This window comes from Mesoplodon bidens, assembly GCF_964165515.1.
Source record: "Mesoplodon bidens genome assembly, chromosome: 13".
Lineage (NCBI taxonomy): Eukaryota > Metazoa > Chordata > Mammalia > Artiodactyla > Ziphiidae > Mesoplodon > Mesoplodon bidens.
Genome location: NC_138169.1, coordinates 76,779,712 through 76,807,463, shown reverse-complemented (window position 1 = coordinate 76,807,463; position 27,752 = coordinate 76,779,712). Strand labels below are relative to the sequence as shown.

Sequence of the window (27,752 nt, the reverse complement as noted above, 5' to 3'; positions counted from 1 at the left end):
GTTTGCACCTCAGTTTTCTTTCTTTTTTGGCACATACGAATAAATTACTAGTTATCCATTCCACAGTAGAAAATTATCAAATAAACAACATATCTGGAATTAAAATACTAATAAAAATGAAATACTGAGCTGACCACGGATAGGACGAAATGAAAAGGGAGAAATGGACGCCTCTGGATATAGCATGTAATTCAGGAGAAATCTAGAAGAGCTGACTAGACTGGGGCACATCTACTCAACCAACCTGCTCTATTCAACATACCATTTGGTGGTTTTGTAGGTGGAAGAGAACTACAAACCACATCTGATTTATCGGTCCCGTGAAGTGCTTCTGTCTCTCCAAGAATGGTACAGCTGTGAGGGGAAAGGTAGGTAAGTGCTTTGGTTTTATATTCTTATTTAAAAAAAAAGCTACAAAAGGTTCTATCCCTTTAGATTGCAAGCTCATTCAGGAGAGGAACGAGGTCTTTGTGGATGTTTGAATCGCCTGTGTCTATCCACGCATCATTAAGGTGGAAAGGCAATAGTAGCTACTGCCAGTGTTCTCTAAGAACTACTCTGAGAGCTGGTCCAAAAGAGGAAAGATTGGTGTCTTCAGTGAAGAAGATTCCAAATTCAATTACCATGGCTAAGTGATCAACTTTGGATGAATACCCTTTCGAAGTTGAAAACACAGAAAATCTTTTCAAAATAAAACTTGGATAAGTGGATGAGAAAATAATATTTAATGAGAATTAATTTATTGGGAACTAAAAGAATCATGACATTGATTATGAGTATTCAACAACAAGCATGCCATGAAAGGACTCAGGAATTTCACTCTGGATATACTCCCATAAGTGTGAGATAGTATATAGAAAAGATGATTCATTGCAAACTTATTTACTACTCCCAAAGCCTGCAAACCACTTAAATGACTATCAATAGAGAGCTTATTAAATAAATTATGGTACATCTCTAGGATGACATACTATGTAGCTATAAAAAGCCACAAAGATCTAAGTGAACTAAATATGGAATGAGCTTCCTTCAGGATATATTATGAGGAAAAAAAGACCCCAAGTGTGTAAACATTTATTTAAACAGGAGGCTTCTATTTACACATATACCACACACACACACACATCTTTGTACAAGTAAACCAGTGATGCCGGGAAGCTGGGAAAAGTGGGACTGGTGAGTGATAATAAGCATCCTAAGTAATTTGCAACTAAATAAGGTTAGAAAAAAGGGAAAAAGCAGCTGCAACTATAAGTCAAAGCTTCAGTCAAACTGAATCTGACAAGCAATACACAACTCCTGTCACACATCAGGGTGAAGACCGGCTGCACTGGTTTATGTCCCTCACGCCCAATTGACAGACCTTTTCTGCTGTGAACCTGGCTTCCAGAGGAAGCCTCACCAAACGGACTCAGTCTGTTTTCAAAACAGATGAGACAGCGGAGGCTGAGTTGGGTTTACAATCAACAAACCCTCTGGGTTCCTTCGTGGTCACTTACTTGGTCCAGGGTTTGCATTTTTCTGTGGAGGAAGAGGCGTCGGAGAAGTAGCCTGCGAGGCAAGGCTCGCACACCGTGTCCTTGTTGAGCTGCACTGTCGAAAAGACCAACGGACAGAAGGACACAAGACAAACGAGGACACTTAGAGATCGGCCAGGAGGATGGTCCCGAGGGACCAGAGATCAGAAGCGCCCCGCCTGCCTCTTGCCTCCCCATTCCTGCCCTCACCACCTGCGGCCGGTGGCTGAAGTCCTCACAGACTTCAGCGGGCCCGAGACCCCACAGCAGGTGACAGCAGTGTGTCCAGAGGGGAACTGGCTCACTGTCAGGGCGCCAACGCCAGATCTGAATTAGATCCAGCTCTCTGGTCCGGACCCTCTGCCGGTCAGCGCCACCGTCCTGGTCACCGATCCTTTGTTTCCTGGCCAGGGAGCCTGCTATCTGTTTTGTTTTAATCAAGCACCTGTCTGTTCTCCCCTGTCTCCCCTTTGGGGCTTACACCAGGCTTTGGGTACAGAGAATGGCAGCCCATTTACCGCTTTTAAAGGAAACTTCTTGTCTTGACCCTTTCTGATCAATACTCTCACCAGTCTAAGTATCGGAGTGTTGACAAAGTTTTCAAAACAAAGAAAAAAGAAAAAAAGGAACCAACCTACACTATAGGTCTCCTTCCCTTAAACCAAGGGTTGGTAGTAACAGTTTTCTATAAAGAGCCATGCAATAAATATCTTAGGCTTTGCAGGCCTTCTGGTCTCTGCAAATTACTTGTAGTGTGCAAGAAGTCACAGATAATGTGTTAAAAAAAATGGATGGGGCTGTGTTCCAATAACATCCTATTTACACACACACAAGTGGTGGAGTGGATTGAAAGCAGGAATTGATCCTGGTTAGTGAGCTGTCTTCACCTCTCTCATATTCCACATGAACTACATTATCAAAATAGGAAATGTCTCAGATTTCCTATGTCTATTACCTTTACTGCAATCGACACATGATGACCCTTTGGTAATTCCAGTAAAGAAGGACATTGGCTACCATGTGATACCATAATAAGCAACTGGTTTGTGCCAAAACCACAAATTACTCTTGAAATTAGTAGCACTTCTGTGGTTTATTTTCATGAATAAAACCCTAAAATAAGGAATTACATTTTCTTTGTCCAAAGTCAAGTGGGAAGTACATTCTTGATTTCTGCAATTGCCTCAGTAAGTAGGGTACCCACCCCTTGCTCTAGCAATTTGATTTGCCTTGAAATGATATCAACAAAGGTGCATTTAACATCTAGTCACTCGTATTAATTCAAACAGCTTTTAAAAAGAAAAACACCCTCTGGAAGAGTAACCCTTAAAAACAAAGCGACTTCCTAAAGGGGCTGCAAGGCACGAAGAGCTCAAAGGGACACGACTTTCATGTCTGCTCTTTGTAACACTGACCTGCTGGGGGCATCCTGCACATTCTCCTTTCTCTTTTTTCCTTTCACAATCACACTCCCACTTTATAAAAGAAGGCACACTTCATACCTTCTCCAAATCCTACCACAATGCCAAGCTTCTGAGATGCCAAACAAAGCAACAAGTCAAAATAGTGGTGATGGAAAAAAGCTCCTGCATTCAGAGCACCTCATTACAGCTTCTGTCTTTCCCTATCTATTAAGGGCAAGGGTGTGACAACAGATATGGGGTACTTGGGATCAGGTTCAGTTGTTCTGAGTTCAAATATACTGCAAGGCAGGGGTAAGATTTTCAGTCATCCACGTCACCCCCTCTACCCTCCACCTCTTGCTGAAGAATGCACCATTTCCAAAGGAGCAACGCAGAGAGGACACTGACCAGGAAAAAAAAAAAAAAAAAAGCAGAAAGGGACCAGCACCTTTTTTCATGCAGCTAACAAACTTTTGCAAAGGCTCTGGGTCTTGCCTATATCTCAGAACCAGAATTCAGAAGGGAGCAGGCTGTCATAGGGAGATTTACTTTAGTAATTAAAAAATCATCAGACTTCTTCCCACGAGAAAGCCTGTCTGGTTTAATTGAAGGACTGACTGTGTCAGACTCTGTGATGGACATTTTCCTCCATACGAAATGAAACGAATAATATTTTTAATTCTCCCAACCCTGTGTTTTACTTTGATAATTATAATATAGCAAAATATAATATATTCATCTTTTGGACCAACTGTGTATAATAATAACTGTATTAACAACTCAGTCCAGAAGAAATGTTTTTACGCTTAGAACCCGGAGTCACAAGAAATTTTAAAAAATTAAAATTACAAATAGGTGCATTTTTTTCATGTGAAGGAGTATGAAAAGGTGATTAGCATAACTCCCCCGAGCCTAAAAGTACATTAGGATAAAACTCTGTGGGGAAGGTGAAATGGATACAAATCAAAGGAGAGAAAAGAACTATATAAAATTTCCAACAGTTAAAGACGATCAGTGCATTTTTAAATGGATGATGATGGCTATTCAGTTGCTATCCCATGTTTTGATTCCGCTGAATATTTTAGAAAGTGTAACTTACTGCTCTTCCAATTCCCTGGAAACTAAGTCCTTAAGCGACTCTTTCAATTTGTAATAAAAATGTTTAGCTGTCTATTTAAAATTTTGGCAGGAGGTGTACGATTTTCAAAATTCTCCTAAGAGGGTGCACATGTTTTTAAAAGAAGTTTGGGGACCCCTGCATGATCCGGTTCCCCCCTTAGTGGGCATGGGAAGGTTCAAAAGGAGGAGCCTTGAGAAGAGCGTGTGGGCCGAGCTCTCACATTCCCCCGGAGGCGCACAACCTGGGGTCCGTTCCCAGGGAACCCTCAGCCTCCTCCAGCGCCCCCTGGTCCCGCAGAGTGGATTGACTCAGGGAAGCCGTCTGAGAGGCCGCTTTGGCCTGGGGGTACTTGCACGGCTTTGGGAGCGCTGCCAGACGCGGGACCCCGGCTCGTACCCGGGAGCCGGGCGCCGAAGCCGGGCGCGCACTCGGCGTTGCGGCGGCAGCAGCGGCAGTCCTCGCTCCAGTGGTACCCGGCGGTGCAGGCGCAGCGCCGCGGAGCCGTCCGGTTGCCGGGCTCCACGGCCACCAGGGCCTTGCCTGCAGGAGAGAAAGACAGGGCGGCGAGGCAGCGCGAGCAAGGGCGGATACACACCTTCCACCTCGTGCCACTCGCTCTCCAGCACCACCAGCCCCAAACCACCCAGACCCCCCGGACGCAGCGCACGGATGAATCACTCAGGACGCCGGGATTCAGGAACTCCCAAGTTCCCCCTCACACTTCCTGTGCTGGCACTAAAACATCCCAGAAGGTTTAGTTGTTTTTTTTTTTTTTCTCTCTCTCTCAATAATTAAGAGTCTTGTGGTTTTTGAAAAGTCAGTTTTCATGTTGGTAGGAAGATTACGGCCTGGGGAGTTTCTGATCATTTACTATTTTGACGAATGCAAAATAGTCGACTTCACAGCTTCTTGAGTTTTAGTAAATTCAAATGTGATAAACATTCTTAACACCAATGCTAGATCAGACCTAAGAGAACTGGGTTTCTGGAGACTGGGGATTCATCTTGGGATCCTGCAGCCCTGCAGGATTATTCAGAGTCCTGAAAACAGGCGTCACTGTGGGATTCGATACGGGCAAAGTAAGGCGGTTGGGCCTGGCGACATACTTGGAAATTAATCTCTCCCCCAAAACTTAGGATAACACGTTCGTTTCTCTTTTCTCACAACACACAGCAAAGCGCTGTCTCCTTATCTCAAACCTCCTGGCCCTTTCCAGTTTTTGTGGAACAGAGGTAAAAGTGAACACAGTCGACCCTCATTATTCACTGGTTCATACTGGCAATTTCGCCTACTGGTTAAAATTTAATCGTAACCCCCAAATCAATAATTCCTGGCGCTTTTGCAGTTATTCTCCAACACATGCAGAACAGCGAAAATTTTGAGTCACCGGCTGGACATGGATGTCCCCAGCCAAGAGCAAACGGGGTGACACTGCCTTCTAGTTTTAGCTCTTACACTGGAAATCAGAGTCCTTTTTGTGGTCTATTTAGTGTCCTATTTTGGGCATTTTTGTGTTTTTTATTGGTGAGTTCACTGTTTAAGATGGCCCCCAAGCATAGGGCTGAAGTGCCGTCGAGTGTTTCTAAGTCTAAGAAGGCCATGATGTGTCTTCTGGAGAAAGTCCATGCATTAGATAAACTTTGCTCAAGGCTGTGTATTGTGAGTTCATTGTTAGTGAATCAAAATATTTCTTAAATAAGGTGTCTTTAAACAGAAACACATACAAAATGAGGTTATGTTCACCCACCCAGGAGTGGTGGTTCAGTATTTGCTAGCTCAGTGTTTGTGGTGACTTTATAGAACATAACTACCGTGAATAACAAGAATTACCTGCATGCACACATGCATACATGCAACAACACAATAACGTTTATTTAAAACAGACTTCCTACTCCTCCTATACATCCCCATCTCACCTGGATTGTCCAAGCAGCCCTTGTACTTTATATTTCTGAATACTTATCAGAGTTTGTTATGGACTGATGTTTGTGTCCTCTCAAAATTCATATGTTGAAATCCTACCCCCCCGCCGCAGTATGATGATATTAGGAGGTGGGGCTTTGGGAGGTGATTAGGTCGTGAGGGTGGAGCCCCCATGAATGGGATTAGCGTCCTTAAAATAAGAGACGGCACAAAGCTTGCTTCCGCGCTCTCTCTCTGTTCGCCACCACGTGAGGACACAAGAAAGTGGCTGTCTCGAAACAAGGAATAGGGAATACACCAAGAGCCCTGCCATGCTGGCACCCTTATCCCAGACTTCCAGCCTACAGAACTGTTCTGTATATATATTTGTTGTTTAAGCCACTGAGTCTGTGGTATTCTGTTATAGCAGCCTGAACTGCCTAGGACAGAGTTCCAAGAGAAAACAAAGAAACTAGAAACCTGTTCCCTCCTTCACTGTCTCAAGTTAAACCAGGAGGGAGGGAATGCTTCCTGTTCCCATTCTTTTCAGACCAGAGCTGGGTGAACCTGAGAAGTCTCCACTCCCTCTGTGTTCACTCTCCGAGGCCCAGGTCAGCTCTGAAGCACCAAGACCAATTTGCATAACATGGACATACTGTCTGGAACATACAGACAAGTGTCATTTTCCTTGGAAAATTCGAATTCCAGTATCCCACTCAAAAGTAAGTGCATGTGGACTTCCCTGGTGGCACAGTGGTTAAGAATCCGCCTGCCAATGCAGGGGACATGGGTTCGAGCCCTGGTCCAGGAAGATCCCACGTGCTGGGGAACAACTAAGTCCGTGCGCCACAACTACTGAACCTGTCCTCTAGAGCCCGTGAGCCACAACTACTGAAGCCCGCACGCCTAGAGCCCATGCTCCGCAACAAGAGAAGCCACCACAATGAGAAGCCCACAAACCCCAACGAAGAGTAGCCCCCGCTCACCGCAACTAGAGAAAGCCCGCGTGCAGCAACAAAGACCCAACACAGCCAAAAATAAATAAATAAATAAATAAATATATATATATATATATATATATATATATGTAAGTGCATGTAAGCCTGTGTGGTTATGAACAATTTTGACATATTTTTAAATATCTTAATGCACTAGGTTTGGGGCTTTAATCAATTTTGGCAGTAGACAGAGTGAATCTTTCTTTCCAAGAGACAGCAATGAGTCAAGCTCATTACAAAGCAGTGGGAAAGAAAAAAGACTTGATCAGATGCTTCTGCTCAATGGAGTTTCCATGTTACCTTCTCTGGACAAAGTCTGCCAGCTATCTCTAACACTTTAGAAAAATTACAATGTTTAGAAAAATGCTTATTTCCTAGTTCTGTCTACTGAAAAAAAAAAAAACAAACCTAGATACAAGGATCAATCCAGTAGCAATGAGCCTTCCCAGCACCCAGACTGAAGTTGCTAAATAAGATGTTCTGCTGAAAGCCATGAGAAATCCTTGGAGAAATGGCCGATTCCAGCTTTAGGGCAGGAAACGTCCAAGATGAGGCTGGGAGCAAGAGAGCTCAGAAGGACACCGGGGGCCACACTGAAAGACTTGGGGGCCACCTGGGAGAGGTGAGATAATCCAAGCACCAGTAAAAATAGTAACCGCAATAGATTAAAACACCTCAAATACGTAAATGCATGAGTTCATAATTTTCATACAAATCCTTTGGAGACAACTTGGTGATCGAGTCATTATTTTGAAAAGTGGTAAATAAAGTTACAAGCATTCATTCTGCCTTTCCTGTATATACTGTACTTCAGGGTAACAACCCGTTGATGAGGGAAGTTTCTCTTTAGAAAGCATTCCAGCCAATAAAGGAAGATGGGGTGATGGAATTAGAACATCACCTTTCTGCAGCCCCTAATGAAAGTGGATCTAGGCCATGATCATCAACAGCTGCTAATATCACCCAAAAGAGAGAGAGGCAGCTACTCTGAGTACTGACATCACCACATTATGCTCACCTTTGAAGGAGTTTTGTCAAAAACAAAGAAGAAAAACCCAGATTCTGATCAGGCTTCTAGATCTAATAAGCCCTTTACAGGAAATATTGGAGATATAAATATTCATATATATATATATATATATATATATATATATATATGAATCACTTTGCTGTATAGCTGTATAGCTGAAACTAACACAATACTGTAAATCAACTATACTTCAATAAAAACAAAACAAAACAAAACTATTCCAGAACAGAAGTTCTACATGAAGAATTTTAACACAATCCTTCTGGGATGCGAAGCACATCTTTCTGGGGGTCTGTGGTCAAAACTTCTTCCCATGGCCCCTAAAAGAGACAGTATTGCTGTATCTAAAAATATCATTTATCCACACAGCCCCCGACATGACTGACTCACCTGTATCACAAACTTTATGCAGCAAGCATTTATCTTCTTCATTCCAGGTGTCCAGGTATTCATCCGGGCCACAGGGCAGACAGATGCTTTCAGAGGTAGCAGAGCATTTGGAAGACAAGTACTTTCCTTAAATTAGAAGGGGAAACATGCACCAATCAAAAATACTTCCTCCCACAAAAGCCAACAAATCAACAAAAATGCACCAATCTGGGAATTCCCTGGTGGTCCAGTGGTAAGGACTCCATGCTTTCACTGCTGTGGGCCCAGGCTCAATCCCTGATCAGGGAACTAAGATCCTGCAAGCCATGGGGTGTGGCCAAAAAAACCAACCAAACAAAAAACAAGCACCAATCTACTGGACCCCTTACATGACCATTCTCCCAGGACATCCCCCAAAGGTAGACTGATACATGAGATAAGACCACATCTCACAGCGACGGCTCCTCAGGCCTCCCGGCTGGCTCAGATAACCTCTCCTGGGTTTGCTGTGCCTGTGTTCACGGCAGTCTTTTAGATCTTCTAAGTAAAAGATCACCCTTTCCACCCCAAACCTCTGCTGACTAAGGAAAAGAACTATGTTTTTCAAGCTGGTGCCTGCAGGACTTGAGGGGTTCCCGGGGGGCTAAGCAAGAGGAACTTCCTCTCCCCTCTCCCCTCCCGTCTTCAAAACCCCTCTACTGTCAACCTGGATAGTTAACTTCTTTTGTCCCAAGTACACTGTGGGCTCACCGTTAACTTAGTTTGATCAGAGAGTAATACACACACACACGCATGCATGAAAATCACTGGATCTTCATTCTACGAACCCCCAAAATATCTGTAGCTGAAATATCTAAAGGATCTTGTTATAAGGTAAGCACCTTTTCCTCAAAGCTCTCCTCCTCTCCCCAGAAGAGTGAGTGAGTGAGGACCCTCTGGACTTGGGGCTTCACTGAGGCCATAGAAACACCTGGTCACCTTCTGGCAGAACAACTTTGGGGAAGTGGTGACCAGTCCACCTTCTACCCTCAGCAGGTATTGTGAGGAGGAGTTATAACAGGGTTTTGGCAATTTTTAGCAGTGATTCTAGGATAGATTACCACCCCCATCCTCCGCTAATTTCTGTGAAAATAATACCTTTTTTTTTTTTTTTGGCCACACCGCATGGCTTGCAGGATCTTAGTTCTCCCACCAGGAATCAAACCTGGGCCCTTGGCAGTGAAAGTGCCGAGTCCTAACCACTGGACCGCCAGGGAATTTCGCAAAATAATACTTTTAAATAAGAGTTGTATCTCATATTTTGAGAGTTTGAATCACAAACTTCTAAAACAGAGTTTCAGAAACCATCTTGCCTTCTCAAGAAACAGCGTTTGGGAAAGCTGGTACTTAATTCATGTTCCAGCACCTACTTAATTCAAATACCAGTTTCTGAAATTGCTCTTGATTTTTAAGTGATTTCATCTACTGAGAGAAAAGTGTTTGTCTTCAGAGTGACAAACACCACTACCTGCCACTGGCTTAAAAAGCCTACCCAATTTCTTTTTTTTTTTGTCTGGCAGGATAGAAATGGTTCCTTAGATTAAAAAAAGAACCCCACCCACTTTTGGAGGACAATGACAGGAGGTTTAGGAGTACAAACCTGGTTCACATTTGTTACAGCATCGTCCAAGATGCTCGTAATGCCTCTCGCTAGTACACGGAGAGGTGATCTGCAAAGTCACCTAAAGAGAAAATGCGCATCAGGTAGAGATTAGGCACAAGTTCTTTCTAGAGAAAACAGAAAGTGAATTACTGACTCACATTTCTGAAAAGTATAAGAAATCACCATAAACAGTCCTGAAACTGCTCTGCATAATACCACCCCCCTCCCAAAGATGTCGCTTTCCTATTCTAGCCCATTTCTCCCTAACAATGTACAAAACCAATGATTCTGGCACCCAAATCCATTTAAGCATTTAAAACAATTTCGGTCATGCTCATGGTAATAGGCCGGCTGAAAGGGAAATTTACAAATGGTACACAGAAGGTTGAAAACCGCTTTACACAACCCACGTACGAAATTGGTCCCATTTCTGTGTCATCACATGGTGGACAGTTTGCTCAGGCCACTTTGGTCATAAAACTGTAGAAGGAGAGAATGGGGCCCCCTAACCTGTGTCTTATACCAGGGGAGGCCAGGTGTGGTCTTACAAAATAGCTCTGATCTTAAAACGATGCTTAATACCGCTTACCTTTTAAAATTTTAAACATGCAGAGAATCTGAAAAAGTGGGACAGCAAGGGGTTACAGGGAGCCTTCTGGCTTACAGCCAGGAGCCCTGACCGACCAACCGCGCGCTGGCTGAGGGATCCCCGACACGCTGCTTCAGCTCTTTGAACCTTGTCTCCTTTCTGTATGATTCTAATACCAATATTAATTTCCGAGTCTGCTCATCTAAGCAGATCAAAACAAAAAGCCAAGGCCCCTACAATCACTCAGATTCTTATGTTTGCCACAGAAAAGCTCTTTTCTTTATCAGCTTTCTCCGTGTCAGAAAAAACCCCACACATTCCTGTTGACAGGCAGGCAGTGGAGTTACAGACGGAACGATGAAGTGGAAGCGTTGGGCTCAGCTGCACAGACTTCACACTGTGAATACCAAGGGTCCGGCTCCTGCTGGGTCCCAGGGATCCAAAGTTACAACCTTGCCCTCAAGGGACTTACGCACACCAGGGTGTGTGCTATGATGGAGCCAGGTGGGTCCCTCCCTCAGCTGAAGGCCAGGGGAGGTGTCCCAAGGAGTGTGACAAGTGAGCACAGGCTTGCAGGATAAAAAAGAACTCAGCCAGATGAGAAAAAAGGAACTGGTCCGTGGAAGTAGAGGGCAGGGCAAGGAAGCCGTCTTTGGCAGAGCATGAGATGTTCAAACAGGGATACTGAGGCCTGAAGTGGCATGTCGGGTGGGGCTGGCAGTGGACACCATCAGCAGAGTCCCGGGAGATGAGACCAAGGACGGTCAGAGCAATCAGAGGGCTTCACCTGCCTATTAAAGAGCTTGGATGGGAGGTGTAGAAATAGTGTAGCTTGGAAGAAGCCATGCATCCTCACAATACCTCAGTTATGAAGGAAGTTTTCTAGAGAGAGCACCACACCCAGAAAAACCCAGGCTAGCTGAGTAGGGTGTGCAGGATGCCCCCAGTATGGACCTCTCTGACCTCCCCCAGGCCAGGTAAAGGGCTTCCAGGAGGGTTGGGGCCAGGGACAGTTACTCTGAGGCTGATGAGAATGTCAAATGTGCTTCTGGAGCCAGGTATGCCAGGAAGGTTGTATTCAGACTTGCTTCCGAGACCTGTCTAACACTCTCTGTGGACCCCTGATAACATGGATTGATGTTCCCCGAGCATTCACCACATGACAGGGTCTGGTGGACAGTGCACTGAACATTAGGAAGAATGGTGTAACAGAAATCACCCCACCTCTCCTTTCGGGTCTCTTTTTCTCTTTGTTTTTATAGGAATCTGTTTCTCTGCGCCTGGTACAGTAACATGTGCACACAAAAGAAAGATGCAGAGGCAAAACGGTGAAGCTGAATTCGGTCAATGCAACTTTTTTTTTTTTTTTTTTTTTTTTTTTTGCGGTACGCGGGCCTCTCACTGTTGCAGCCTCTCCCGATGTGGAGCACAGGCTCCGGACGCGCAGGCTCAGCGGCCATGGCTCACGGGCCCAGCCGCTCCGCGGCATGTGGGATCCTCCCGGACCGCGGCACGAACCCGCGTCCCCTGCATCGGCAGGCAGACTCTCAACCACTGCACCACCAGGGAAGCCCCTCAATGCAACTTTTGTCTCACAAACAGGATTCGTCTGAGCCTGATGATATGTGAGCGCTCCTGCGATGCTGATGACAAAGGCAAACGAGAGAAATGTGTGGTTGGAGATAAAGGTCGATTGCTTCTGACCCATAGGAAAGCTGCAAGAGTCTCTGTAAGATAAGCACAGACTTTGTCTGTATCACACACACAGCTTCTTTTTAGGGGAAATTGGTAAAAGGACTCCCCCCAAGCAGCAGCTTAGAAGCTCTGTCAGGTGCTACGGCTGTGCCCTGGGCTCCAAATCCTGGTACCTGGTGATCATCATTGACCTGAATATGTGGACAATTTGTTTACACGTTTAGGAGAGTGGCAGTGATTCATTCAACCCATCCACCATCTAACCCAGGAGCGTAATACCTCCTAGCAAAAATGGGGAAGCTACTGATTCCAGAGGTCACCAGATGTCTTAGCTCTTAAACCGATTTTCACAGATTATTCCTTAGAATCCATATCTGTCTCCTAAGCTTACTGTGACTTTACACCTGGACATGTCTTCTTTTTTAAAAATGGAGATATAATTCACATACCATGAAACTCACCCTTTCAAAGGGTGCGATTCAGTGTTGGTTTTTTTTTTTTTTTTGTATATTCACAAAGTTGTGCAACCACCGCTGCTGTCTAACTCCAGAACACCTTCATCACTCCAAAACGGATATGTCTGCTTGACACAGCTCTAGGATTACAGATCTTTTAAGCTGCATAAGCAATTCTGCTACTGGGAGAATTGGCTATGGTGAGGCAGAAAAGTATGGAATTAATCTAAGTTAAGGTATAGCTTAAACTGAACCCTACTTTATTCTTGAGTTACATCAGATACTTTGCAGTACACCTTCAAACCTTCAAAATGGCAATAAATATACAACTCAAAAGGCAACGTACATACATAGATATGGTTAAGGAGATGTGGTTTGCGGGTAAATAAAAAGAATCTGGAAAACTCTCTGTAGGAGGCCTACACCTTCAGAAGGCAAGACATGCCTTTGTTGTTTTTTCCCTTCTCTTGTCCTGCCTCTCTGCTTCTAAGAAGCTCTCTGCTTCTTTTCCCCCACTGGCAGAGCTGCAGCTCCAGGATGACCCTCTTATGAGAGGATCTGCAGCTCCCCGGACCTCACACAGCATGTAAAGCTTGCCCTGTGCTGGTCTCCCTCTGATCCCGAGCTCCACGTCCGGGAACCCTGTGGTTTGCTCTCTGCACTGCAGTCCCCACAGTTGTAACTATTAGGAAATCCAGATCTTGGACACCCTGGCCTGTCACCTTTTGCTGATCCCCTGCGGACTTGTCCCTCCAAGCTACAGGCCAGACGGGCTCTGCCTGCCTGCCTCCTGGATCCCAAGTCCCTGCGTCCAACCTTCTTGGGCTCGGTTTCCGGTTAGCCTGAGCTGGATCTCCTTGACACCAGCCTCCCTCTGTCTGGAGAGCCTGCCAAATACATCCCCAGGCTGGCGTTTTTCTGATGTGAATGAACGGATGCCCTTCAGTCCCTCCCAGTCTGACCCCTTCTTTGTCTTTTTTAACATGTTTATTGGAGTATAATTGCTTTACAATGGTGTGTTAGTTTCTGCTTTATAAGGACTTCCCTGGTGGTGCAGTGGTTGGGAATCTGCCTGCCAATGCAGGGGACACGGGTTCGAGCCCTGGTCCGGGAAGATCCCACATGCCGCGGAGCAACTAAGCCCATGTGCCACAACTACTGAGCCTGAGCTCCAGAGCCTGAGAGCCACAACTACCGAGCCCACGTGCCACAACTACTGAAGCCTGTGTGCCTAGAGCCTGTGCTCTGCAACAAGAGAAGCCACCGCAATCAGAAGCCCTCACGTCACAATGAAGAGTAGCCCCCGCTCTCCACAACTAGAGAAAGCCCGCACACAGCAACGAAGACCCAATGCAGCCAAAAATAAATTAATTAATTAATAAAACAAAACAAAACAAAGTGAATCAGCTATACATATACACATATCTCCATCTCCCCTCCCTCTTGTGTCTCCCTCTCACCCTCCCTATCCCACCCCTCTAGGTGGTCACAAAGCACCGAGCTGATCTCCCTGTGCTATGCGGCTGCTTCCCACTAGCTATCTGTTTTACATGTGGTAGTGTATATATGTCCATGCCACTCTCTCACTTCGTCCCAGCTTACCCTTCCCCCTCCCCATGTCCTTAAGTCCATTCTCTACGTCTGCGTCTTTATTCCTGTCCTGCCCCTAGGTTCTTCAGAACCATTTTTTTTTTTAGATTCCATATATATGTGTTAGCATACGGTGTGACCCCTTCTTTTTCCTACAGATTCTAGCTCTGACATCTCCCATCTCAACAGCAGCTGGAAGAGCCTCCAGGCTGCTCAAGCCCCTCCTGGTCCTCTGGCCTTTCCCTCCCAACAGCTCAGAATCTGGGCCTGACTCTATAGCCCCCAAGACCAAGCTCCCAAAGGTTATGAGGTGGTAGCTCTTATTATTGGTAGCAATCCTAGTAAGGCAGTTATTTGATAAAAACATGTTCCTGCTTCAGTGTTTTGGAAGCAACCTCCCAGGGAATGGGGGGATTCAGCAGAAGGCTGCAGATTTTCAGTTCATCAGGTGGTTTTGTCAACCACCTCCAGTCTCCTCTCTTTGCCCAAGATGTAGCAACAGAAGGCCTTTGGTAACCGAGCTGAAACGTACAACTTTGAGTTACCTACGTTTTTGCTTAGTTTGCCTTCAGGATTGACTTGTTTCCCTCTAAAACAATAGAGCTTCTGAACCATCGTTGTTTTCATTAAGCAAATAAAGCAGAACCACTTCTAAAATGTCTATTTATTGAATAAAGAATACAGTCATATACATTCAAATTCCGGTCTGTTGCAGCGCTTGTGTTTTGGGGAATACGATTTGATTCATGCATGGTACTTAGAAGTCTCAGAAAAACCAGCCACGTCCTACCACAGTTCTTAATCAATAAACTACAAAAGTAATGTTTGGCCCACAGAGTTTACATCGACTAACTTCTGCTTTCTAACAGACTTCCCCTGAATGTATAAGGAACACTAGAGTCTGTTTATAGCAAATATCCTTTACATCCCCTGCCTTTCCTTTCCCCCCATATAAATTCCTTGGAAAGTCTAAATAAAGGAGTTAAAATGGCAAGACAATACATCTGATTTATTGGCCATCTGTTGCCTCACTTTCTTGTGTGTTTTGTGTCATGTGTATATTTGTTTCAGGGCATACGGGCTGGTATTTAATTTTAACGGCTGACAAACTCTTCTGGAATAAGCATGTCTGTGCAAGGCTTTGGGAGGCCGGAGGGAGATAATAAATTGTACATCAAAATTGTCTTTATAAAGCTCCGTGGATTTATTTCCCAATGCAATGCCATGTTGGGTCTAATCCTGAGAAACGCCAAGCTGAAGAAACAAAACATTTCTGAGCTGCAGAGACCGAAGGATCTGTATTCAGAATCCTGAAGGGAAGGTTGACTTAGATATTTATTTTTCGTGCTGTTAATCAACCCAATTGTAGTGAAAGCCATTATGAATACTAAAATTACTTTTCTGCTCAACTAAAAATTCATGCTGACATATAACAAAAGAGAAAGAAGCTTGGCTCCTTCTGTCAAGCCAAGGGGAAAAGAACCCAACCCAGAAGAACAAATGAGGGATTTTCCATAGATTTCATTTTATAAAATATCATCCATGACTATACTTGAGAATTTGGCTGTAAATTAAGTAAAGATGGTATCAAATTTCTGAATGTTACAGTTAACGAAAGATGTGGTTTTTCTTAAGAGAGAAACTACTGAATGTGAAAATAACACCTAATAGTTCTGCTTCCCTTGAAAAAAATATCCTTAAAGAAAGTCACGAGTGAAACGTGCTCTAATCCAGAATAGAATAGACAACAAACAAACAAAAGGTCTCAGTCATAGGCCAGAGGAACCGACAAACAAATGCTGTTCCTTCTTGTCCATTTCTTTGAATGTCTATTTTTTTAGCTGGCTGAGCAGTCAGGCCAGAGACGAGGTCTAAGTTTCTCCCCTCAGAACATTTCAGTTAGTGAATCCAAACACAGACCCTTTCACCCGAGATGTTCTAGGGGACCTGCTCAGTTTGGTCCCTTTCTTAGCTCCTTTACTCCAGAAGCTCCCAGTGGCCCTGCTCTATTTTTTCCGGCTTTCTACTCTTGAACATGGCACAGTTATATGTCTGTTACTGCAAAGAAAGCATCCACTGTCATGCCTCTCAGTTAAAAGTTCAGAATTAGAAGTGGATATCAGAGAGGAATCATTTTGAGCTTGCACGTCAGATAAGGCAGGTTTCCAGAGAAAACAGAAAAATGAAACACTAACTGAAGTAAAGTCTGACATGCCAGAATGTAGGGATTTAGCAGAGCAGAGGCCAGGGCCAGAAAGACACAGGGAGAAGGGAGCGTGGTACCAGTGCGCTGGTGAAGACGGAAGAAGCTGCCCAGCCAGGTAGCTCCCCTGGTCGTTTAGCACAGGGCAGACTTCAGGACAGGATTCTTCCACCCAGGGCAGCTCTTAGAGTTGAACTTCCAGATTGGCCTGGATAGAAGAATGCCTGACATTTCTTTAATAAAACTGTCTACATTTCTACAATTTGAGGACAAGGGGGGAAAAAGTCAGTTCTAAGCCTCGGTCTCTTCACCTGTAAAATGGGGCTAATAATTGCACCCATCCCACCTCAGTGAGGATGAGATGGTATAATTCATGGAAAATGATGTATCAATGGCAAGTGGCAATACTCAGGAAAAATGAAGGCTCTGCTTTTTTTCGCTTCACTTTGAAGCGAAGGACCTTTCTAGCAGGTAGCTGGGGGAATGAGGCGGGACGGGAATTGCGTCACTTACTCAGCACAGGGGCGCACACCTGGCTGGTGGTCGTTAGGGGGGATGCTACTGTACGTACCTGGGCAGAATCGGTGAACTCCAATTACTTTTACCAGATCGTTCCCTGGTCATGGGCTGGAGGGAAAGGAGTGTGACAGAAAAAGGAAAGAGGGTGGAAAAGAGACCAGGGACTCGTAGAAAAATTCTGAAGGCCTGGCAATTTTCCTGAGCGTACCATCCCTGTTTAGTTTTAACATGGCTCTGATGACAAAAGCTGGCGGCAGAGTGTTTCAGCTGGGCAATTGGAAAAACATGATTTTGGGGGGTTTTTTTTTGGCTGCACCTCGAGGCTTGCGGGATCTTAATTCCCTGACTGGGAATAGAACTCGTGCCCCCTGCAGTGGGAGCGTGGAGTCCTAACCACTGCACCGCCAGAGAATTCCCAGAGAAACATGTTTTTAATCCAAAAGGTTTATTTCTTTTAAAGCATGTTTGACTTCACATAAAGAAGTGCTTTCTCATGAGACTGAAATGGTGGCAGGTGGCCTGAGTCATGGTAGTGGCTTTCTGTCTGAAGCTTCAGTCGGTGATGGGGACGGAAGTCGGGCTGGGGAGGGAGCGAGCTTACTCAAAGCTTCTGCTGATAAAGTGTTTGCTAGATTCTGTCAGTGATTTCTGTCAACTGGGATAGAATCGAGCTATGACCAAAGGCCCTTCTAGACATTTTCATTTTAGAAAAACTCAGAATTTCAAGCAGAAAGAATTTCAAGCTTACAGGTTTACAGAGAAAACATCAGGCTTGTTTTTCTTTTGCACAAACCAAAGCTTCACATTTCATACTTCAGAACATTACACAGGCACCTATGAAGATAGTATGTTATCAATTAAAGAGACAAAATAAAGGAGCAACTTTTGGGGATCTCCTGTGCACCCCAGCAAATCATCCTGTGCACTCCCTGGAAAACAATGAACTGTGGAACATGTTAAGAGTGTGAAGACCCCACGTTATGGAAGCCAGGTATGTGGTCTAAGTCATGATGGAAGTGGATACAGAGAATCAGAGGGTTTAAATAGAAAACTCCCTGAGTGTCCAAAATACTACAATTCACTTTACAGAAATATATTTTACACACAGCTCTTGAAAAAAAAATTCTGCTGCTAAAAGTGAGGCTCGGGACTTCCCTGGTGGTGCAGTGCTTAAGAATCCGCCTGCCAATGCAGGAGACATGGGTATGAGCCCTGGTCCGCGAAGATCCCACAGGCCGTGGAGCAACTAAGCCCGTGCATCACAACTACTGAGACTGTGCTCTAGATCCCAAGAGCCACAACTACGGAGCCCTCGTGCCACAACTACTGAAGCCCGCGCACCTAGAGCCCGTGCTCCGCAACGAGAAGCCACCGCAAGGAGAAGCCCACGCACCGCAACGAAGAGTAGCCCCTGCTCACCACAACTAGAGAAAGCCCGCGCGCAGCAACGAAGACCCAACGCAGCCAAAAGTAAATAATTTACATATAAAAAAAAGTGAGGCTCAACTGTTCTCTGATTAGTACCATATGAAAAGATGTGTCTGTTTGAGAAGAATGTGAAGAAAATAATGACCATCACGAATACTATTATAATAATTGACCTGCTACTAAGGGATTTGGGGCATTCTAAAATCCATTTTACGAATGTGTTTCCAGTGATAAAGAGTATTCAGAACTCCAACTCGAAGGCGTTCATCGCAGCTGGTCAACTCCTGCTGGTCTCGTTGAAAACCCACTAATATGAATCAAACCCCTCCCCACGTACAGACCACTCCCCATGAAGGGGTTGTGAGTTGATTTCCTCACCGTGCAGACACTAGAGGAGGGCCAGTCATTCCTTTGCCTGAGTCATTTGCCTTATCTTGTAAGACGACTTTTCATGATTATGACAAGAAGACAAATTTCGGCCTGGTCTAGGGTTTAATGCTACAAAGTACCAGTCTCTTAAAAAGCTCTGCTATCATCACACCTTCAACGCTGTCTTTACTGAGCTCTCATATATCAATACTTGTGCAAGGTATTGGCTTCTGTAGGACAAGGGGATGAGTCCACCCCTACCCTCTCAAAGTGTGTCGCAGCAGAGGACACAGGCAGCTAGAGAGGAGAGAAAACTAAGAGATAGAGACCCACAGGACAACACAAGACCTGGTGCACTGCAGATCAAGCTCCACCAAGTCCCTGGAGGCAACCCTCACTGGTCACGGACTGGGAAGGGGAGGGAGCCCTGCCTGGGATACACGGGAAGGAATCACAGAGGGAGACGCACAAAGCCCAGAGGGCAGGGGCAAGGGCAGGAGTGAAGAATGGGGCTTGGGCAGGTGGAGGGGGAGAGGAGGGGCAGTGGGCGACCTGGGGCAGATGCGGAGGCAGGGGAGTGGGGTCCTGGGAAGAGGCAGCTATAGAAGCAAGGGGGGTCATTTTTAGCAGCACCATGGAGTGTACTGCAAACAGTGGTGGAATGAGAAGGGCCAATGAGAAGGTGTGAACTCCTTTTGGCAATGAACAGTGTCTGATGGAGGGAATGACGGGTGTCTTACGGAAGGAATAGCCATGTAAACAGCTGGCATGAACAAACAAGGTAGGGAGTCTGGATCTTGCAGGAGGAGCAAAGAAAGTGGCTTATCTCAGGGAGATGAGAAAGGGCTGTCTCCATCGTGAAACACTGAATTTAGGTCTTTTTATGCCAGTCCTTCGAAAACCCATTTTTTGAAAAACTTTGGGGGCACTTTAATTAAAACTGTTTTTATTGGGGTAAAAATTATCTATCTATCTATATAACTAAATTTGTCATTTAAACCATTTTTTTAGTGTACAGTTCGGTGGCATTAATTACATTCATGATGTTGTATAACCGTCACCATGGTCTCTTTCCAGAACATTTTCATCACCCCAAACTCTTTTAACCATTACACAGTAACTCCCCATTTTCCCCTCCACCTGGGAACCCTGGAGTTAAACAATAATGCCCCATTTTCTCCAGCCCCTGGTAACCTCTATTCTCCTTTCTGTCTCTGTGAATCTGACTATTCTAGGTACCCCATATAAGCGGAATCATCCAGTATTTGTCTCTTTGTGTCTGGCTTATTTCACTTAGCATGGTCTTTAAGTTTCATCCATATTGTAGCATATATCAGAACTTCCTTCCTTTTTATGGCAGAATGATATTCCATTGTATGAATACATCACAGTTGGTTTATCCATTCATCTGTTGATGGACACGTGGGTTGTTTCCACCTTTTCCCTGTTGTGAGTAGGGCTGCAGTGAACACTGGCACACAAATATGGTCATTCTATGTTCAGCTTTTTGAGGAACTACCAAACTTTTTCCATAGTTGCTGCACTATTTTAATACATTCCCACCAGGGTTCCAATTTCTCCATATCCTTACCAACACTTATTATTTTCCTTTTTTTTGCTAATAGCGATCCTAATGGGTGTGAAGTGGTCTCTCAGTGTGGGTTTTGTTTTTTTTTTTTTTTTGCGGTACGCAGGCCTCTCACAGTTGTGGCCTCTCCCGTTGCGGAGCACAGGCTCCGGCCGCGCAGGCTCAGAGGCCATGGCTCACGGGCCCAGCCGCTCTGCGGCATGTGGGATCTTCCCGGACCGGGGCACGAACCCGCGTCCCTTGCATCGGCAGGCAGACTCTCAACCACTGCGCCACCAGGGAAGCCCCTCTCAGCGTGGTTTTGATTTGCATTTCCCTAGTAACTAACGATGCTGAGCATCTTTTTTATGTGCCTGTTGGCCAGTTTTGGAGAAATGTCCACTCAAGTCCTTTGCCCGTTTTTATGGGGGTAATTTCATTTTGCATGGACCTGTTCACAGGACTCAATTTAGCTGTCAACAGCATTGACTTATTATATAGGACTGGAATGGTTATTAGAGGGCTGTAGGACCCTTGGGTTCATTTTTACCAACTTGAAAGAAATCTTTGATTTTCCTGTTTCAGAAAAACTTTCCTAGTCTAAACGGCATCACTGCATAGCTCTCTAGAAAACAAACAAGGAGGTTTAGCGTTTAAGTAAGATGTGCTCCGTGAGTTTACAACCTAAAAGTGGAACAAATTAAATATGCATTCACTTACTCCTCAAAGGTTAACTGAACACATCCTATGTGCCAGAGACAATTTTAAGTTTTTTGGATACAGTAGATACTAGACAGAGAGAGTCCTTGCTTACATCGTACTTCTTGGGAGAAGAGTGTCAGTAAACAAACATGTAACGGAATCTGGTTGGAATGACTGCGATGACAAAAATAAAACAGGGTAAGTAAGGTGATGGGATTATGAGGGGGAGCCTCACCAGATGAGATGAGCTTTTGAGTGGAGACCTGCATGAAGTGAGGGAACAAGCCAAATAAATAGCAAGTGTCAGGTAGAGGAGTAGTTCAGGTGGACAAAAAAGCATTTGCAAATGCCCCGGGAGGGTGTGTGCCTGGCTTGACCAGGAACAGCAGGAAGGCCTGTGTGACTAGCGCAGCGAGGAGAGGGTGGAGTATAAACTCACACAACGGATGACATAATTTACCCAGATCGTGAGTTAATATGCACCTGCAGCTCCGGGACTGTGTGATACTGACCTTAGGTTAGTAGTGGACATAATGTTTTAAATAATAAGCACTTCATACTATTTTTATCACCAGGCAGGAAATACAATATTTGCCATGAGTTTTTAATTTTTATGTTTAATTGGTATAAAATACTCATAACATAAAATTTACTGTCTTCACCGTTTTGCCACCAGATTTTTAAAAAATAGATATTATACAGAGAAAAAAAATCTGACTCAGGTCAGGTTTGATTAAAAAAAAGAAAAAAAAAACCCTTAAAAATGCAGAGTAATTGTGGCCTATTAGAAATCTTGGTATATTCACCATTTTGATTTAGCAAACGTTACAGTTGACTTCATGAGCTGTCTTGAAAGTTGCTTTTTATGGCCCCATCAGTATTTTTTTTCTCTGACCACCTTGATTCCAGATAAGCTCCTTTAAGGAAAAAAGTGCTGCACTTATTTAGACAGGAGCATATCAAAGGTCTATTGATTTTTGCTCAGCTCTCCTTCTTACTTTCCTCCCAATGTATTTATTATCTCTGCTCCTAGACAAGAAAACATAGGGCCTAAGGGAAAATGAAGAAATAATTTTGCATGTCAAAACTTTAATTGCAAGTTTCTTTGTCTTCCGGGGAGATAAAGGGTGAGAAAAGTCTGCAGCCAGAGCTACCTGAAATGAAGGTACAAGAAAGGTTAGTTTCCCAAACACAGTAATTAGGATGGGTTTGCCTTGTCCTCACACTCTCACCCCACAGGCTCCAGTGAATGCCCCTTTATTCTCCCAGTGCGAAAGGATTTTTTTTTTTTTTTTTACCATTCTTGAAATTTTTTTTGAACTTTTATTCATTTGAGATGGGAACTGCTTTCTCTCCTCTCCTGTAGTAAGCGCTAATGGCCCCTGTGCTTCCAAGCGTGTGCTGGTCTGCTGGACGCCAAGGACCCTCCCACCCTCTGCCTCCATACTGCGGGTGGACCAAGCTAATAAGGTGGTTAGGCCCCCAGAGTGGCCGGGGCAGCGACTAGACTTCCCCCCACCCGCCTCTTAAAAGTGCACAGCATCGCCTGGAAATCTCATTAAAAGGCGATTCTCATTGGGTAGGTGTGGGGTGGGGCCTCACCCTGCACTTCTAACAAGCTCTCAGGTGATGCTCATACTGCTGGTTGTTGAGTGGCAAGGTCAGAGATCGTTCAAGGCCCAGATGAAGTCCAGCGCCTCGGCAGGGCTCCCCGGGCCCGCACGTGTGCTCCGTCTCACCCCAGCCCCTCCTCCTACCGTCTCCTCGGCAGCCCTGCCCTGGATCCTAGGCCTAAACCACACCGCGGCCCCCGGCCTCCACCCGCTCCATGTCGTCCAGCCAACCCGTGTCATCCCGCTCAACCCTGGAGCCTGAGTCAACCAGTCTGACACATGACCTCGCTCACACTGGCCACTTTGGTTTAACCTCAGACCTGGACTGGTTAGCCCCTTGTGCTAGATGGTCTCACATTCACCAGGACTGTCTCCTGTCCCAATCCCTTTGATGCTCTACGGTTGTTTTGGTTGTTTTTCGTGTGCCTGCTCCTCCTGGTAGACTGAAAGCTCGCAACTAGGCCCTCAGCACACCGCCCCCTCCCCTCCAGTCGCCTGTCCCCAGCATTTTTCAACAGACGGCCCTACACCACTTTCAGGGTCACCCCCCGCTCAGGATCCTCGGTTAACTCGCCGGCATCCCAAGCCCCCTAACCTGGTTTGGCGTCCCCCGTGCCTGCCGACCACCCACACGCCACTCTACTAACCGCGCCTGCTCCTGTGCCAACCCGGCCCCCATGCTTTGCTCGGCTCTCCCCGCCTCTATCACCAATCCAAACGCCGGCCACCCCTCCTGGCTCGGCGCGTCCCACCTCTCCTGGGGAGCCCTGCCCGGGGACTCTGACCCACGAGACCCTCCACCCTTCCTGTATCCCACCATGTATCTCATGTATCCCACATCTCACACGCTCCGATGTCCTCACAGGGCCACATGCAAGGACTTCAACTAGATTCGAAGTTCCCGGAAGGACTAAGCCGGTACTGGCGACTGAGCAGGTGCCCACAGGATGCTGGACCTGGGGGAGAGGCCGCAGGGGGACCCTCCCCGTCGAGGTGGCTGGGGCACCAGACACCACTGCCCTGGCCTCCAGAATAATCACTGCCATGCTCGGCACCCTTCACCTATCTTGCTTTTCAAGGCTTTACACCGCACACCTAGTGCTATCCCTGGGCTTGTTTGAACTCATCCCTCTTCTTCCTTTTTTTTTTTTTTTTAACACAGTTGAGCTTCATCTTCTCTGGTCTCAGCCACAACTGACCTACATATTTTTTAAAAACAAACCATAATTCAAAAAGAGTCATGTACCACAATGTTCACCGCAGCTCTATTTACAATAGCCAGGACGTGGAAGCCACCTAAGTGTCCATCGACAGATGAATGGATAAAGAAGATGTGGCACATATATACAATGGAATATTACTCAGCCATAAAAAGAAACGAAATTGAGTTATTTGTAGTGAGGTGGATGGACCTAGAGTCTGTCATACAGAGTGAAGTAAGTTAGAAAGAGAAAAAACAAATACCGTATGCTAACACATATATATGGAATCTAAAAAAAATGGTTCTGAAGAACCTAGGAGCAGGACAGGAATAAAGACGCAGACATACAGAATGAACTTGAGGACATGGGGAGGGGGAAGGGTAAGCTGGGACGAAGTGAGAGAGTGGCATGGACTTATATACATTACCAAATGTAAAACAGATAGCTAGTGGGAAGCAGCCGCATAGCACAGGGAGATCAGCTCGGTGCTTTGTGACCACCTAGAGGGGTGGGATAGGGAGGGTGGGAGGGAGACGCAAGAGGGAGGGGATATGGGGATATATGTACACATATAGCTGATGCACTTTGTTATACAGCAGAAACTAACACAACATTGTAAAGCAATTATACTCCAATAAAGAATTTTAAAAATATAGAAAACGAACTCAACCGCTCAAAATTATTCAGTACCTTTAAGCGCTGCACTGTGCCAGGTATGGGAATCTGACTCTCCTCCACTGCATGTTCACAGAGCAGTGCCTCTCAATCCTTACCGTGAAAAAGAATCAACGGGAAACCTTTTTAAAATGCAGATTTTCTAACAAGCTCCCTGGTGATGCTGACACTGCTGGTCTTTGAGTAGCAAGGTCAGAGGTTACATTAAAGACCCAGAGCCAGAACTTTCTCAGATTCCCAAACGCTGTACAGTTGTCTCCATTTACGTAATGAACATTGAGAACGACCTCGCCCACCGCTGGAGACAGACACCATTTATCTCGAGGAGGCCTCATGCAACACCTACTGCGTGCCAGGCACCATGCTTGAGGCTTTCCCTTCCTCATATTTCTGCTTCCTCACAAAGAGACAAGGCAGCCCATTCAGACAGTTAGTGATAAGCCGACTGGCACAGTGCCAGACACAGAGCAAATGCTCGAATTCTAGGTAAATTAATGAATAATTTTTCCTGAAGGACTGTTGTGATCTTATAACTTCCCTTTACAGAAAACTATGATGGTTTCCTACTAGCTCTGAATCAAATTCACACTCCCAAGCGTGGACTTGGAAAGGTTGCACCAACTGGGGACAAAATTAGAGACACCCTGGGGGAAAGGGGTTGCAAAATCAAGATCAGAAATCTCTTCCTGGGCTCAAATTGTCTTTTCTAATAGGGATAGAACACAGGTCTGCCTAATCAACATACAACACAGCTGCTCCAGCCTCTTATGCTGTCCTTCGTGCTGGGAACAGAATGCCTCTCACACTGGATGAAGCCCCTTTCACCAGGCCACCTGCCGGTCACACCTGCATTCCCTTGCCTGTGAGGACTACTCCATGCAGTTAAGATGACTGGTTGTGGGCTTCCCTGGTGGCGCGGTGGTTAAGAATCCGCCTGCCAATGCAGGGGACACAGGTTCAAGCCCTGGTCCGGGAAAATCCCACATGCCGCGGAGCAACTAAGCCCGCACGCCACAACTACTGAGACTGCGCTCTAGAGCCTGTGAGCCACAACTACTGAAGCCTGTGCGCCTAGAGCCCGTGCTCTGCAACAAGAGAAGCCACTGCAATGAGAAGACCGTGCACCACAACGAAGAGTAGCCCCCGCTCGCCGCAACTAAAGAAAGCCCACGTGGCAACGAAGACCCAATGCAGCGCCCCCCCAAAATGCCCTCCTTCTAGAACTTGCAATCTCTTTAAAAAAAAAAAAAAAGACTGGTTGTGCATTCTAGTGCTTTGGTTATTTGTAATTTTACACCTAAGTAGGACCTCAACGGCCTGGTCACAGGGATCCCAACTGGGACACAGAAAACCTAAGCCCATCAGAAGGGGCACTTTCCCCCCATCCCACCCTGTCCAGGACAGAGCCTGGCAGGTGGCAGAAGTGCGATAAACATGGCCCATGAACTGTCTTGACAAACGCAGGAGCAGGGCTATAGTCAGTGGTACAGCACAGTTTATTTCTGGTGGGCGTGTGTGTGGCATAGAGGAGTCAGAGATGCCTTTGCTTCAGGAAGTGGCAGAGATGATTCAAAATGTCACATGTCTTTTCCTCCTGAGTCAGGGACCAACTGGTACATGGACCCTATGCTGAGAATGCTCAGGGTGCCTGTTTAAACTCAGCCTTAAAGTCATAGTGTTCTTCCTTCTGCTCAATGACAGTTAACAACAGAAAGCCCTCAATGAATGTACCTCCTTGAGCCGAGCCCCACGAATGCCAGCTGGTTATTCTGTTTCCCAAAACGCTAAAAGAGCTTGCTCCTGCCCAACCCCCCCACCATGTCCTGGATGTTTCTTTCTCTGCTGCTTACCTGTCGTATAGGCGACTGCATAAGCAGTTTCCCTGAGGGGTTAATGCCATGCCACTGGGGCGGACACCTGGGAGGTGTCCTCTGCCACTTATGAGCTGTGCAAACCAGACCTCTCTGTGCCTCACTTTTCTCATCTTCCTGCCAAAGTGGAGGGAGGATTAGAGAAAATCTATGTAAAACACCTAGCACATGCCTGGCACACAGGACGGATTCAGCAAGAGGCAGGTGCTTTTAGTACACTAACCATATATATTAACTTACAGCTGAGCTCAAAATCTTTTTATGCAATCCCACGCCTACAGCAACGGTTCTCAAACTCGAGTGTGCGTCGGAATCCCCTGCAGAGGTGGTTAAACGGTGTCTGATATAGTGGGCCTGGGGTGGGGCCCGAGAACATGCATTTCTAACAAGTTCCCAGCTGCGGACGCTGGGTCCACGGCCCCCCCCCCACAGGGCAGAGTCCCAGCACCCTCCTGAGGTTTGTTCGTGACTAAGCAGCACCCCTCCCGTCCCCAGCTGGCCTTGGCCTTTCCTGGGCTCTGGCCAGCTCTGGGCCCCGGACAACCGGACAGGACTTGAGTTTCTCCCGTTCGGCGCTGCTTGTCCCACCTCTGACCCTTCCCCGGCTCACTCCGCCCTCAGACTCATGTCTGTCCCTCCAGGCCCAGACAAGTGCCACCTGTCCAGCTCTCCACGGCAACCCTGTGCGCTCTGCGCTCCTGCGGCGTCTTGCTCTTGGCAGCTTTAGACCTACTTCACTGCAAGGACTGAAGACGGGGCTGTCTTATTTTCCCTACTAGGTGGGGAACTCTCCAGGGCACAGGCTGTGGGGTAAGTCTGACGTTTTCCAGAGTGTCTTATGGAAGTGCAAAACCAGGGTCCAGAGAATTGAAAGGAAAAAAGGCTGACAGAGAGGTTGAAGGAAGTAGCATGAATAACCCGAGCAAGGGGAAGTCGTGGGCTGACAATCTTCGAGAGAAACACAAAAATAAAGAAGACGTTGGCCAACTGATCTTTACCCCCATGAAAGAACAAATTTGAGGAAACGGAGTCAAATTGTGACACAGTATTAGATTCTGCTATAGGGAAGTTCCTGCCCCTGGGAATTGTTAAATAATGCACTGGAATAGCAAGGGTGGGTGTGAATAATCTCTACTAGGCTTGAAAAATGGAACAGATTCTTAATTACCACGAACGTTTCAGACATGATCCTGTTTTTCTACCTTGGGTACAAAACTGAGAACCCTCGACAGATTTTTTTTCAACTGGCTATGAATTTGGCGGCTCTTTGTGCTACTTAAGGATACACTTCTA

The 27,752-nt window shown here is 45.9% G+C and overlaps 1 protein-coding gene across 3 annotated transcripts in view; it reads right to left on the bottom strand.

Annotated features, from left to right (window-relative positions):
• TNFRSF11A (TNF receptor superfamily member 11a) overlaps positions 1 to 27,752 on the bottom strand; it is a 57,346-nt gene that overhangs the window by 23,057 nt on the left and 6,537 nt on the right. For all 3 annotated transcript variants that reach the window (XM_081251783.1, XM_081251784.1, XM_081251785.1), the window contains exons 2-6: positions 9,979 to 10,060; positions 8,361 to 8,486; positions 4,437 to 4,580; positions 1,500 to 1,593; positions 263 to 354 (exon numbers count right to left, since the gene is read on the bottom strand). In XM_081251783.1, the coding sequence (XP_081107909.1) occupies positions 263 to 354; positions 1,500 to 1,593; positions 4,437 to 4,580; positions 8,361 to 8,486; positions 9,979 to 10,060 (538 nt within the window). The remainder of the gene's footprint in view (positions 1 to 262; positions 355 to 1,499; positions 1,594 to 4,436; positions 4,581 to 8,360; positions 8,487 to 9,978; positions 10,061 to 27,752) is intronic.